The 15276-nt window shown below is 35.8% G+C and overlaps 1 protein-coding gene across 2 annotated transcripts in view; it reads left to right on the top strand.

Moving 5' to 3' along the window:
- Window positions 1–15276, top strand: part of CEPT1 (choline/ethanolamine phosphotransferase 1) — a 37611-nt gene that overhangs the window by 5041 nt on the left and 17294 nt on the right. Inside the window, exons 2-5 of one of the 2 annotated variants that reach the window (XM_061121176.1) lie at window positions 1593–2002; window positions 6928–7075; window positions 9729–9870; window positions 14944–15028. In XM_061121176.1, coding sequence (XP_060977159.1) covers window positions 1664–2002; window positions 6928–7075; window positions 9729–9870; window positions 14944–15028 — 714 coding nt within the window. In that variant the 5' untranslated portion in view covers window positions 1593–1663. The remainder of the gene's footprint in view (window positions 1–1592; window positions 2003–6927; window positions 7076–9728; window positions 9871–14943; window positions 15029–15276) is intronic. The other variant, XM_061121177.1, reaches the window with a different exon arrangement.

The following is a 15276-nucleotide window of genomic DNA, read 5'->3' as shown; positions in this document are numbered from 1 at the left end:
TGTCGGTCAAATGTCACTACCCTTTTAGTTCTGTTAAGATTTTTTTTTTCCTTTTTTAATCGTTTCATGGTTTTTCTTTCTGCTCACTAACCATGAGTTTCTTTTTCTCTTCATACTTAATACTTTTAAGAAATTTTCTGCTTTCCAATCTTCAACTAGGCGTTAGCTTCCAAGTTAAAAAATTGAAATTTTGATATCTCACCTAAACTCCAGTCATTTGATTTTTGTCTAAAACATCTCTATATAAAAGTTGCATGTATGTCTTTCCTTTCATTGCGAGATCCCCTCTCATCTCATACCTCCCAAAAGCCAAAATAACTGATTTTCCTTCTAAACTCTCCTTTTTGACCACAGTACCAGTAGTCTCTGACTGATATCTTTTTTCTTCTGCTTTTCTGTCCCTCATATCTAATTCCTAAGTATTTCCTCTTGATTCCTCCTTCTAAGTAGAAATTACTTACAGATTTGACTGTCTTCATATTTCCATTTTTACCACCCTACTGTAGGCCCTCACCACTTCAAACCTTTAGTGTCACCATACTAATTTTTATATGTTATCAGCTTGTCATTGTTTCCTTACATTGGTTAATAACTTATGGTAAGTATATTATTTCTGATCCTTTCTAAGTCAGGTAGAAGTACTTCATGGGTTTAAATTTAAGGTTTATAGAAAACCTTACGAGGGCCAGGGAGGCCTGGCCTGCTGTAGTACTTGGGGTTGCGAAGAGTCAGAGATGACTGTGTGACTGAACAACAACATAAACAGTCACCACTTAATGCACTTATAATTGTTTTTTTACTACCTCAGTTTATCAGTTCACTCTGCTAACACATAAATACAGTCCTCTTAAAGTTAATTTTTTTCATTGTTTTTTATTCCCTCATGGAATATTATCTATATCCCTTTCCTCTAAAAAGTTCTATGTTTTATTTAAACAGAAACCCTGTTTATATGAACCTCACTTAACAGCTGTGTGAACTTGAACAAGTTAATTAACCTCTCTGTGCCTTAGTTTAATTTTCTGTAAAAACTGGAGTAATTAATAGTATTTAGCATCTATGGTGGTTGTGAAGAGTAAATGAGTTAATATATAAAACTTGCTTAAAGTGTTTAGTACATAGTAAGTGCTCAATAAGTATTAGCTATTCACATTAAATAAAAATCTAGTTTAAGGCCCATTCTATGTAAGTCATTTCTCCACTATTAAGACTGGTTTACTAGTTGTCTTTGAGTGTGCCTTGGACCTCAGTTTGCTCATATGTGAAATTATCAGATCATTATTAGGTTTTTTTCCAGTTTATACTACGATAGCAGTGTGAAATTGAAAAAAAAAAATCATGAGCTTTGAAGTCAGGTAAGCTATAAGGTAACAGGAAGCACATTATTAAAATTCTTAATATTTTTCACATAAAGATGAGGTTATATGACTTCTTTTGGCTTTACACCAGTAAGAATTAGAACTAATAGCAGATCCCTGTTTTTCTGATCCTTGTTCAATATGTATTATTTTATTGCCAGTTTGATTTTTTTTAATTTACTGACATTGATATAAATAGTGGCTGACAAATATATCTTTTTTTCCTATCCCCAGGGAAAGACCGTCCACCAAAAACTATAAAACAAAATAAAGTATTCTCCTCAAATAAAAGAAAGCCAAGATCCATGAGTGGGCATCGGTCAACAAGGAAACGATGTGGAGATTCTCACCCGGAGTCCCCTTTGGGCTTCGGGCATATGACTACTCCCGGGTGTGTATTAAATAAGTTGTTCCAGTTACCTACACCACCATTGTCAAGACATCAACTTAAGCGGCTAGAAGAACACAGGTATCAGAGTGCCGGACGGTCCTTGCTTGAGCCTTTGATGCAGGGGTACTGGGAATGGCTCGTTGGAAGAGTTCCCTCCTGGATCGCTCCAAATCTCATCACGATCATTGGATTGTCAATAAACATCTGTACAACTGTTTTATTAGTCTTCTACTGCCCTACAGCTACAGAGCAGGTAAGAGGAATTTCTTTTATAACAGATATAAACATTTATTGCATGCCGGAAACACTATAATTGGGATTTTTAGGTCATTTTAGCTAAAGGTAAGATAATGTGACAGCCATTTGTCAGCTGTTTTAAAATATCCTGTCGTATATTACTATAAATAGCTCTCATAACTGCAACCTACTTTACATACACTATGCTTATGAGACACCAGAAGCAAAGTGTGGACTCTGATGCCATTAGATAAATTAATGTTAGTTGAGATTAACCTGTAAAGTAGTCCTTTAAAATCAGTAAATCTCAGTGCTTTACAAAAAGAATTTTATCCCCCTTTATTATGGCTAATAAAGTCTTCAGTTCAGTCAGTCACTCAGTTGTGTCCAACTTTCTGCGACCCCATGAATCGCAGCACGCCAGGCCTCCCTGTCTATTACCAACTCCCAGAGTCTACTCAAACCCATGTCCATCAAGTCAGTGATGCCATCCAGCCATCTCATCCTCTGTCATCCCCTTCTCCTCATGCCCCCAATCCTTCCCAGCATCAGGGTCTTTTCCAATGAGTCAACTCTTCGCATGAGGTGGACAAAGTATTGGAGTTTCAGCTTCAGCATCAGTCCTTCCAGTGAACACCCAGGACTGATCTCCTTTAGGATGGACTGGTTGGATCTTCTTGCAGTCCAAGGGACTCTCAAGAGTCTTCTCCAGCACCACAGTTCAAAAGCATCAATTCTTCAGTGCTCAGCTTTCTTCACCATCCAACTCTCACATCCATACATGACTACTGGAAAAACCATAGCCTTGACTAGACGGACTTTTGTTGGCAAAGTAATGTCTCTGCTTTTAAATAAAGTCTTAGCAAGGTTTAAAATGATCAGAGAGCAAAGTCTCTGGTAGGAAGATGGCACAGCTATAAATTAGTCATATCAAAGTGTTGTCTTGATTTCCAGTGAGAGTTGTTGAATATCCCTTTTCTCTTCCTGTAAACATATGTGGCTGATAACCCCAGGTGTATCTCTATTGTTCTGTTATTTTAACACAGCAAGAGAAAATAGAAGAAAGAAACGGTATAATGTATTTCCTGCTCTGTATCCTGCTGTGGCTATTGTTAAAAAAAGGAAATATGGTATTGCTGGACATTCTCAAAGATAAATGTCTCTGCTGCTCTTTCACTTTTACCTTCTTTCTGCTCACTACTTAAAACCAAAACTGAAACTCAGTGGGTAAATTGAAGTTTATTTGGCTTCACAATGTCCTTGTCAAAAAGTTAACCAAGGTAGTTAGGTAGATGAAAGAGAATCAAAACATTTGCTGTGCCAGAATGGTCAATACAGATAAGCCAAGAAGATAGGAGGTGATCCTCAAGTAAAGCTGTTGAAAGTGACTGTGTGAATCATAGTGGCTACAGCGCTCCTTGTCTTGTTTTAAACTTGAAGTAATTTTTTCAATGTAGTCTTTTTCAGATGATTTGTTTTTTGAGGTAAAATTATCACCATTTAATCCATTATCCCTTTCTGTATTCGTTAATTCGTTTCCACATATAGCTCGTAACGTAAATAGTTATTGAGGGTCACTGCTGCTGCTGCTGCTGCTGCTAAGTCGCTTCAGTCGTGTCCGACTCTGTGCGACCCCATAGACGGCAGCCCACCAGGCTCCCCCGTCCCTGGGATTCTCCAGGCAAGAATACTGGAGTGGGTTGCCATTTCCTTCTCCAATGTGTGAAAGTGAAAAGTGAAAGTGAAGTCGCTCAGTCGTGTGCGACTCCTAGCGACCCCATGGACTGCAGCCTACCAGGCTCCTCCTTCCATGGGATTTTCCAGGCAAGAGTACTGGAGTGGGGTGCCATTGCCTTCTCCGTATTGAGGGTCACAGTTACATATAAAACATTTTTTTGTCTTTTTCCAGATGCTTATTTTCCCCTCACCCTTGATTACCTTTAATTCCTCTTTTACTATATAGATACAATTCATACAGATTATATGGATATATTTCTGGTTTCCCATCATTTTCTTAAGTATCTTGCTTTACGTCAATCTGGAAATAAAAAATAAGCAGTTGTTTAAATATGTATTGGGATTCTTTATCACATTTCCTTGGAGCTGTTTTTCCTGTGGATCACTTGAGGCTTTGACATCTCCTTCCAGAGGAGTCTGGTCCAGATCTCACACATCCTTAGAGATACAACAGGGAATTGGGTTGGTTCCAGTTGAAACCTTCTAAGTCCTAAACTAGTTCCAGGAGAAAGATCAGGGAATGAGAGCAAGTTCAAGATTAGCTTGGCCACGAATAGTCATTTTTTGAACACCTAGACTGTACCAGGCACCACGTTCCCTGTAATACTTTTCCTCAGCCTCTTTTCTTAAGTGATTTGGAATTATTAGAGTAACCCTAGCATTAGTTAAATCTTTGGGGAACTTCCAAAATAGGAACTACACTAATTTCAGAATGTTGCTGGGAGAAATTAAGGTAGATTATGACATAATAGTTTCCTGACTTATACATTCAGTGTATCAGACTCTTAACCCAGCTGAGACCATACCTGCTCCTGAATGAGAAGGCTTTCTTCTTAAAATACCTCTGCGAGTTGTGAAATAATGGAAACAAAGAAGAAATAGATAAATATTAAAGTGTTCTACGTATTCACAAGAAAAAAGAAAAGTCCAAAGATAAGAAGGCTTTGCTTCTCTCTCTTATATATGTAATTACCATCTTGCTCTTTTCTGGGTGGTGGTTATTTAGTCACTAAGTTGTATCCGATTCTGTTCCAGAGTAACACATTTCCCCTTAAAATCCTAAACTGCCCCCCTCCCCAAGAAATTCCTTGTTTTTCTAGTTCTGTAAAGCAGTAGTGTTCAATAGAATTTTCTGTGATGATGATAGTGTTCTGTATCTGTGTGATCTGATATGGAGGCCATAGATACTTATGGCTATTGAACATTTGAAATGTACCTAGCAACTGAGGAACTGAATTTTTGGTTTATTTTAATGAATTTAAACTAAAATAGTCACAGATGGCTGGCTAATGGCCATTGTATAAGACAGTGCAGCTCTAGAGAATTCCTGGCTTCCTCTAGGAGTAAGAAGCAGTAAACCCAAGTCTAGAAGGGAAGGTTCTTAGTCACATAAGAGTAATCGCTTAGTGGACTTTGCTGGTGGCGCAGTGGATAATAATCTGCCTGCCCATGCAGGGGACATGGATTTGATCCCTGGTCTGGGAAGATTCTGCATGCCTTGGAGCGACTAGGCCCGTGCGCCACAGCTGCTGAGCCCACTCTCGAGAGCCCGTGGGCTGCACGCACTGGGCCTGCGTGCAGCAGCTCCTGAAGCATGCACTCCGGAGCCAGTAAGCCCCGGCTCCTCCATGCACGTGCTGCAGCTGCTGAAGCCTGCATGCCTGCTGCCTGTGCTCTGAAATAGAAGACTGCAGTGAGGAGCCCGTGCAACACGGCTGCTCTCCACAACCAGAGCAAGCTGTGTACAGCAGTGAAGGCCCAGCACAACCAAAAATTAGTAATAAAAATTTTAAAAAACAAATACGTTAAAAAAAAAAGATTAACCACTTAGTCCAGTGTGCTGCCATGTAAACTTGGTTACAAAATCACAGGTATTCTTTTCCAGGTTTGTAACTCGAGCTTGGGAGAGGTGTATACGATGATCTTTTTAGCAGCCTCAGCGTTTTTAAAATTATGAGACTCCAAAAAAGAAAAAACCATTTAAGAGAAGATCTTTACCTTTAATAACTGAGTCTAAATAGGTCTCTGGGCTTCCCAGGTAGCTCAGTGGTAAAGAATCTGCCTGTCAATGCAGGAGATATGGGTTTGAAGCTTGTGTTAGGAAGATCCCCTGAAGAAGGAATTGGCAACTCACTCCAGTATTCTTACCTGGAAATTCCCATGGACAGAGGAGCCTGGTAAGCTATAGTCCATTGGGTTGCAAGAGTTGGACATGACTGAGCACACACACACACACAAATAGATCTCTCTCAGGGAGATAGCTCTTTGTAGTGCAGAATATACTGAATATTTTTTGCAGCTCTGAATAGTTTTAATTTGCAGCTCTGAACATTTAGTACAGTTAACTTGAAAACCAATATCTGAGAAAATATCTTGTGGTTATAAAATTGTTTTCATGGCCTAGGCATAGGAAAATTGGAAAAGATGATGCAAAAAACTCTTACTTTCCTACAGAGAACAGACCAAATAGAAGCTCTCTTTTTTTAATGTGTCACATTTAAATTCAGTATTAGTGGTTTAATTTCTGTCTGACAAAAGAAAATTTTTTAATTGAAAATGTGACCATAGTAAGTATTTGAAAAGTAATGTAAGCACTCTGTCTAGTAAGTAGATCATTATTTCCCTAGTGTTGCTTCATGAAACAGTGAAAAAAATAAGTCACACGCTCAAATACATTTGGGAAATGGCAGCATGTTGTATCCTCCTTGAACATGCCCAATATGCGTTAGCAATCTTAAGAGCTGGAAGCAGTCCTGCAGTAGAAAAATTGGTTTAATGTTGTTTAATCCAGTGTTTTCCAACTGAGTTTAACATAGAAATTTTCTTTTTGTGTAATACCTATAAACATCTTCAAAAACACAACTTAGGATAAACCTTACTAACTATTCATTAATTGATTCTTAGAGTCTAAATGTTAGGAGGAATCTCACACAAGTTACCTAATCTAATCTCCCATGGCATTTCTGTATTACCCCTGTGAAGTAGTTTACCCAGCATCTGCTTGAGTATCCCTGCAAAACAGGGAATTTAATTCTCATAATTCTGATTGTTTTGAAAAGTTTTTCATTATGTAGCACCTGGATCTTCTCTCCCATAGCTTCCAACTTCTCTGGAGAATGAAGAATATCTGCAAGTAAAAATATATTAGCCAAACATAATATTAATATGTCTTGTTACTCTTGTTTTTTAAATTTTATTTCACAGGCACCTCTGTGGGCGTATATTGCTTGTGCATGCGGCCTTTTCATTTACCAGTCTTTGGATGCTATTGATGGGAAACAGGCAAGAAGAACTAATAGTAGTTCTCCTTTGGGAGAACTTTTTGATCATGGGTGTGATTCACTATCGACAGGTATTATTGATTTTTTAATGTTAATGATTAACAGTGTTAAAAGGAATATGAAAACAATGATAAGATAAATAAGAGGCTTGTGATATTATAGTAGTTATCAGAAGAAGTGATTTTATATTAAGTTTTAATGTTGTCAAAAATATAAAACTGGTTAATACTTGTTCATTATTTGATATCAGGAAATCTAGGAATTTCTACCTAAGTTATTTTTAACCCTAAATATTATTGTTTTGGCACCTGTTTTTAAATTCTTAGGGCATAATTGTTATCATGAAAAAAATCTCATAATTTATAGATGAGAGTTCAGTAATGGGAGACTAAGAAATTCATAGTCTTTGTATTTTTGCCTTTTTAAAGTTTTTATTAAGATATAATTCACTTACTATAAAATTCATCCTTTTAAAGTATACAATTTAGTGACTTTTAGTGTAGTCACAAAATTATGCAACCAAAAAGTCGCTTAATCGTGTCTGACTCTTTGCAACCCCATGGACTATACAGTCCATGGAATTCTCCAGGTCACAATACTGGAGTGGGTAGCTTTTCCCTTCTCCAGGGGATCTTCCCAACCCAGGGGTCAAACCCAGGTCTCCCACATTGCAGGCAGATTCTTTACCAGCTGAGCCACCAGGGAAGCCCAAGAATACTGGAGTGGGTAGCCTGTCTCTTCTCCAGGCGATCTTCCCGACCCAGGAATTGAACCGGGGTCGCCTGCATTTCAGGTGGATTCTTTACCAGCTGAGCTACCAGAGAAACCCTCTAATTCCAAAACATTTTGTCAGATGTCAGTTTTTTCCTTTCCACTCCGAAAGGGAATCATTTGCTAGTGGTGATTCTGCATTCCCTACTTCCCCCAGGCCCTGGTAACCACTAACTTACTGTCTCTGTGAATTTGCCTGTTCTAGACATCTCTTATGAACACTTAGTAAATTCAGCCATTATTTCGACTCTAAAGATATTTCTGAATTCTGATTCTACTCCAGGTTATATTAGCTATTAATTTTGTACTGGTAGGTAAATGTTGATCAGTTTTATAAGATAGTCTTTTTATTTAAATGGATATTATACAGACATTTAAAATTTCATTATAGACTTGGACTGTAGCTGTGATAGTGGGCTTCGATGAAAAGACTAGGAAAAAACACATTAAAAGGTGCTAGCAAAAGATGAATTACTCTAATTAGATTATATGTGGTATGTCTTTATTTGTACCGTTTAAAGAATAATAATTTAGTACTTCTTTAGAGGGAAAAAAGAGATTTAGAAATGAAATGACAGTTTCTAACTAGTCTTCCTTTTAAGAACTCTGCTCCCCCTGACTCCCCACCTTGCCACATATTCCTCCCAACACACTTATTTTTTTTAGTTCTTCAGTTGGTTTCTTGTCATTTGGCACAGCGTTTAAAATATTTTTAAAGAGGCAAACAAAAACCCTTGATGGTTTTACTTTGTGAACTCAGATTCACAAATGTAAGTGTATGTTAAAATCATTGTTTTGTTGTATCCTGATAGCAGCTTGCTTAGCAAAGGAGAAGGAACAGATAATTTCATGTAACTCTTAAGACTCAAGAAAAAGCTTCTACTGAAGATGCTAGTTGGGCATCTTGAAAAACTATTATAATTTAATTTGGTAACAGCAGAATGATAGGTGTTCTGTTTTTTTTCCTAAGTGATAGTCATTTTTGCATTGTAGTTTGAGTTCGAAACTTTTATAGGCAGTCCTTTTTTGTTTTTAATGTATATTACCCATAGTGAAATCTGCTAAATAAAAAAGATTGCTATCTGAAGCCAGTGGATTATCTAGCCAGTGAATTATCTAGGCCTTTGTTTTTCTTTCTTTTTGACTTTCTGCCTTGTAGTTTTTCACTGCTCACTAGTACTCTATCATTGAGTTGAGGGAATATAGACATACCTCAGATGTATTGCGGATTTAGTTTCAGACCACTGCAATAAAGTGAATATTGCAATAAAGCGAAGCAAGTTTTTTTGATTTCCTAGTGTATGTAAAAGTTATTTTTGCACTGCGCTTTAGTCTGTTAACTGTGCAATAGCATTATGTCTGAAAAATGTATACTATTTAATTAAAAAATACTTTATTGATAAAAAAAATGCTACCATCTGAGCCTTCAGCAAGTTGTAATCTTTTTTGCAGAAGTAACATCAAAGGTTACTGATCAGAAATCATGACAAATGTAATAATGGAAAAAAATTGGAAGTATTTTAACAATTACTAAAATGTGACACAGAGATACTAAGTAAGCTAAAACTGTTGAAAAGAAAGTGGCACTTATAGACATGCAATGCAAGGCTGCCACAAACCTTTAACTGGGAAAAAAATGCAATATCTGGAAGCACAGTACCTGTTAAGTGAAATAAAGCGAGATACACATGTACTCCAAAAAAAAGCCGAAGTATTTTAGTTGCTTTCAAGAAGTTTGTTTTCACCTAGTGGTATAGTGAAAGAACAGATTGAAGTTACAGGGTAAATGTTAATATAAAAGACTGTAGCCTGCTTTCCTATTTGCGTAGATGACTGAAAAAAGATTAAACATTCATAGCATGTTTTCTTTTTGCCTCTTCTAAAATCATTACCAGCTTAGTTAATGTTTGTTAATCAGATTGTTTAGTTTTCATTGTAATCTTTCTTTTTCAGTTTTTGTGGTTCTTGGAACTTGTATTACAGTGCAACTGGGGACAAACCCTGATTGGATGTTTTTTTGTTGTTTTGCTGGGACATTCATGTTCTATTGTGCACACTGGCAAACATACGTTTCTGGAACATTGCGATTTGGAATGTAAGTAACACTTAATGGTGTGTGTTTTTTCTCTCTCAGATACAAAGAATGTTGCTTATAGATATTTAAGTGTTGAAGTTGATCAGATCACTAGTTTAGTAAATAAAAGAAACTGTCATCATTTTATCATGTGTCCTTCTGTCACACTGTTTAACAGGAAATATTAGAAACCCCCAACCAATATTTTTAAAGTAATATGAAAAATAGTAGCCCCTTCACTCATATCCCACTGTATTTCCCTCAAATTCATTTTTCTTTTTCCCCACTGTTAATTCATCTTAATACTGCATTTTATTTTGACCTATAAACTTGTATTTTCAGGAAAGAAAAGATAGTTTATGAAAGCTAAGAGCAACTCTTTAAATATCATAGCTGAATTAGATTTTACTCTCTTCACATTGTTTTTATTTATGAATCTATAAATATCTAAGCTCTTGATACATTAATGGATATGAGCACACCATATAGATTATTACTGCCAACAAAATGCTTAAGAATTTAAAAAATGAAATAGGAACTTTCTTTGAACTCCAAAATGAATAGTTCCTCCTTAATGATTAGCACTTTTCTGTAAATATTTTGTGTGTGTGTGTGTGTGTAAATGTTAATGAGTAAGCCAGTCTTGAAAAGGTTAAGGATGGAATTCACCAATTGGTGTTTAATTAAGTATCACAAATCTGATTTACACTACTCTAGTTAATCTTTTATTTTTTTCCTGGTGTAGGTTAGATGAAAAAAAAAATGAGAAAAGACTCTGAAAACTTCATGGAATATCATAATAAAAATCTCTGATGTGAAGTGATAGGAGACCATCTTAACCAAGTCTTTCATTAAGACAAATCATTAATGGATTTTAAAATTTTAGGTCACTGATAAACTTAGTTTTCTAGTCCTTGAAAAAGCCAGAAGGCATAGAAATTTAGCTGTCCCCTACAAGTTCTCTTCAGGTGATTTTTGCTAACCTTATTTAAATAGGATTTAAGGTGTTCTTATGACAGTAAATGAATAATTAATAATAATCTGAATGTTAACTAAAAGACATGTCTTGGAATGACTTAAAAATAGAGGGATTTAGAGAATGTGTTTAAGGCACAGCTTAAGTGATAATAGTGGCCATGAGTTTCTAATTGAAAACTGCGTTCTGTGCATTCATCAGCAGTTTATAAAATGATCTATGCTCAGAAAATATAGAAGACATCAGATACTTATTAAAAAAAGCAGTAATCAAAAATATTGTGTACAGATTTTTTTTTTCAGTATTTTCATAGTTTCATTGTAATCTCAGTAATGTTTTCATGGTCTTTATCTACATTAGGTAAAAACCACAAAATATAAAGGACTTCTAAGATCACTTAATTTTCCCTAATTCAGTTTTAATTGTTAGTAATGTTATTGTTTTCAAAAATAGCAGAATTTGTAGTACTTGGATTTCACATAGTTTATGTTTCATTGGTTATTATGTTAGGGTTAACTTTCAAACCCTTATTTTGAAAGCTTATTTATCATTTAGCCCTAATTTATTTTCTTTCCCATTCAAATAAAGCAGCACCAGTCTTATGGTGTGGGAAGTGAAGAAAGGAAAGAAAATGAACCATGGAGCAGGGGAAGAGTTAAATAGACGGTATTTTTAGGAGTGATTTGCTATGACTGCTTTCTTTTTGCCAGTCTTGAAATTTCCCATGTGGTATATTCCTTTGATGAAATACGTACTTGGAGAATTGCAAGCTATATTGTTAAATCATAAGATGCCTGTAGGGGTGTGGTAGGAGATAAGGCTGGAGAAGATCCAGAAAATCACGGGCCTTCTGTGTTCTGCCAAGAACTGAGGGTTTTTCATCCTCAGTCAACGGAGAACCTTTGCAGGAAATGAGAAAAAGATCAGTCTGGCAGCAGTTTGGAGGGTGAATTGGAGTGGGCTGTGACAGAAGTTAGATCCTTTAGGAGGCATTAACATACTTAAATATGAGGAATGGTGAAATCTGAATTAGCACAGTCACAGTGCTATTGTAGAGAAAGGGGGAACTTCTCTGACCATCCAGTGGTTGGTGCTTTGCCTTGCAGTGCAGGGAATGTGGGTTCAACCCCTGGTCAGGGAGCTAACATACCACATGCCTTGTGTCCAAAGGACCGAAACACGAAACAGAAGCGGTATCATTACAAATTCAATAGAGACTTTAAAAATGATCCACATCAAAAAATCTTAAAAAAAAAAAGGCAAGAAAGGGATATGTTGGAGAGAAACTTAACAGGTAGAAACTATAGGCCATAGTCTGTATTTGGATATGGAGAATGAATGAGAGAGCAGAGATTGGAATGAGTCCCATTTCCCCTTCTAGGGTGGCTGAATGAAAGATGGGAAAAGGGACCTATTTGAAGGAATAGTTTTCTCTAGAACATGTATGTGAGGGAGAGGAACCTATTTGAAAAAATAGTTTTCTCTAGAACATGTATGTGAGGGATTTTAGACATCTAAACAGATTGAGGATAGCAGAAAATGTAGAGAGCAAGCCTAGAAAGAAGCCTGTGAAAATTATTGAACAGCCATAGTAGGAGGAGGCATACCAGAATGAAAAGCCAGAAGAGGGATGAATTTCAAAGGAGAATAATGCTAGATGCTGCCAAGACTCAAAATGAGGCCATACTGTGGGGAATAGAAGTGAATACAATTATGAGCTATATCTTCGCTCTGATCACTGAAATCTGATTTGCTAAAAGCTGCCTTGCACAGAGAGTATCAACACCTTTCACATCTAGACAGACCTCTGCCCTGACAGTGCTTCTGGACTAAGCAAGTAGAGATCTGATGGAGATAAGTACTGTTAATTGGGACCCTTCTTGACCCAGTTTATACCTTTGGAACTTTTCCTAGCCCTGGATATGAAAAACTGAGGGAGGGATATGGTCTTAGATGTTAGAACTTCATAGAAGCATAGGTTAGGGGGAAAAGAAAAATTATGAATTGAAGCTCATGGGTAAGCATTTGTAAAATAGTCTTTTAATTGTTCATGGATTATATTAAATGAGAGAATTCCTATTTCTTAAAGCCTAAGCCCTCTATATCTAGATACTTTTAAATATATAACTTGTATGTATAGAGTCATTTTTATAAATTAAATGCTTAGAAATCCTAAACAATCTTTAATAAAACTATATTTATGTAAAATGAAGGCCTTAAAAATTCTTACACATTGTAAAAGGTAAAACCCTTAAATTACTATTTCAGGGGAAAAAATACTCAAGTTATCTTTTCAGAAGAGAATAAAAGAAAGAAATTGTAATAGATTGAACTCATGCCAGTGACTTTCCTCAGTAGTTATCTTCATATTATCTGCGTATCAGCTTGGGCAAGGCCCATGACTTTCATGGGCCTCATTTCCCAACTTGTAAGAGTTTTGATATCTAAGATTCCTTCTGTGAGTCTATTACTTTTACAGATATTATTTCAGTTTATGGCATTTTTCAGTTCATACGTCTAGGGTTTCACATTTACATTAACCAAAAACCTGGCCACCAACATTTATTCCTGTGTAAATAAATAACTTATGACGTTTTCTTTTCTGTAGTTAATTGAAAAAAGTTAATAGGCTATGTATTTACTGATAGTTTGACAAATCAAGTTCATCTTCTTATCCAAATAACCTCTAAAGAATAAGTACTCAGAGACCTCCTACCTCCCAAGTAATTAAAAATTGCTGTCTGTTAATACATAATCTACTTTTCTGTGGATTAAGAATTAGGAAATTTCCTATATATAAAATAGGTAAACAAGAAGATCCTACTGTATAGCACAGGGAACTATATTCAATACCCTGTAATAAACCATAATAGAAAAGAATATAAAAAAGAATATGTGTATTATATATATAACATATATTTTATATATATAATGTTATATCTTATATAACTGAATCACTTTGCTATAGAGTAGAAACTAACAAAACATTGTAAATCAACTATATACTTCAATAAAAAATAAAAGAAGGAGGAAATTTCCAAATGCCTGTATAGGATCTACCTGTCTTTAAATGTTTAAGATTTATCACATGAATTATTTAGTATCAAAGATTTTCCTTTTAGTTTGTAGTTCCTATTTTTTTCCCCCCTCAGTAATAATTAATTCAGTTGGACTTGCCTATTTAAATTTTAGCAAATTATTATAGGCAATATACTAAAATAGCTATTTATATTAATGTAAAACCTAGACTGTAGTTTGGACTCTCAAATCATCAGGTAAACTCATAGACTTCTTTGTCATTCTCATTCCTCAGTTCTTAATTTTTGTTGTGTAGTTTTTATTTGAAGTCTCTTTTTCTGTCACCATGTGTTCCAAAACTTCTTTAGTGATTATATTGGATGTTTTAATGACTTTTATGACTAATAAAGTAATCCTATACAGTAGAGAGATATAATGATTATGAGGAATTAAGGGAAGAGAGAGGAAGAAGAAGATGATTAGAGATTATCAGGGAAGCAGGATAGAGAAATGGCCAATTTGATTTTTGCTCTGACCATATCAAAAGAAGTCACACGTTCACTCTCCTACTTGCCCTTTCTACATCCATATGATAATTTTACTGAGCTTGCAAAGGCAGGAGCAGGATGAGGTATGGAGAAGTAAAGGGGTGTCAGATGATTAGTGGTTTTTCAGACACATAGATGACTGTCCACTGGGGCTCCTGGGAAGTATTTTTATCCACTGGGAAGCCTGGGTAGATTCTGGCACTGACGGGACCTACGTCACAGACAGTGATTGTTTTGGCAGCAGTATTCAACATTCCTAGGTAATTGAGCATTGACTCTGTGTTTTTACTTCCATTGTTTCCATCTGCCTGTTTGTAGGCCATTTGTTCAGTGTATTAGTTTTGATTTTTAAACTTCTATACTATTTTGATTTGGGTAAGAATACCTGTATGCATAAGGATGATAATAGTGCTGTATAAATTGTATCATTGAATCTTTAGATGTCGGAGAATGCTACATTTTAAATCTGTTTTTGCTCCCTTGTTTTCGTAGGGCTCTTTAGCAAAAGTTCTGAGTAAAGTTATTTTGAAATGTTTGTTTCCTTATGCATAGATTCGATGTTACAGAGTCCCAGATCATAATTATAATATGCCAGCTTCTCACAGGAACCCTGGGACCTTGGTTCTGGAACTTCACGGTAACTGCTAGAATATTCATGCTGTCCAATGAACAATGGCGTGAACTCAATAAAGACGGCACCTTTGTCATGCACAGAGTAATTAAAAAACAAAAATTCAAAAGTCTTCCTGGTGGTATTTCACAGACAAACAGGTCATTAGAAAACAAATAATTTTAATGTATAATAGGGCAATAAAAATCCACCCTATTAAACAAAATTTTTTTAAATTAATATTTCTGGTGATTTGATACTAAAAACAGTTCTCT

Source organism: Dama dama, chromosome 20 (genome assembly GCF_033118175.1).
Source record: "Dama dama isolate Ldn47 chromosome 20, ASM3311817v1, whole genome shotgun sequence".
Lineage (NCBI taxonomy): Eukaryota > Metazoa > Chordata > Mammalia > Artiodactyla > Cervidae > Dama > Dama dama.
This window is presented reverse-complemented; position numbering and strand designations above follow the sequence as displayed.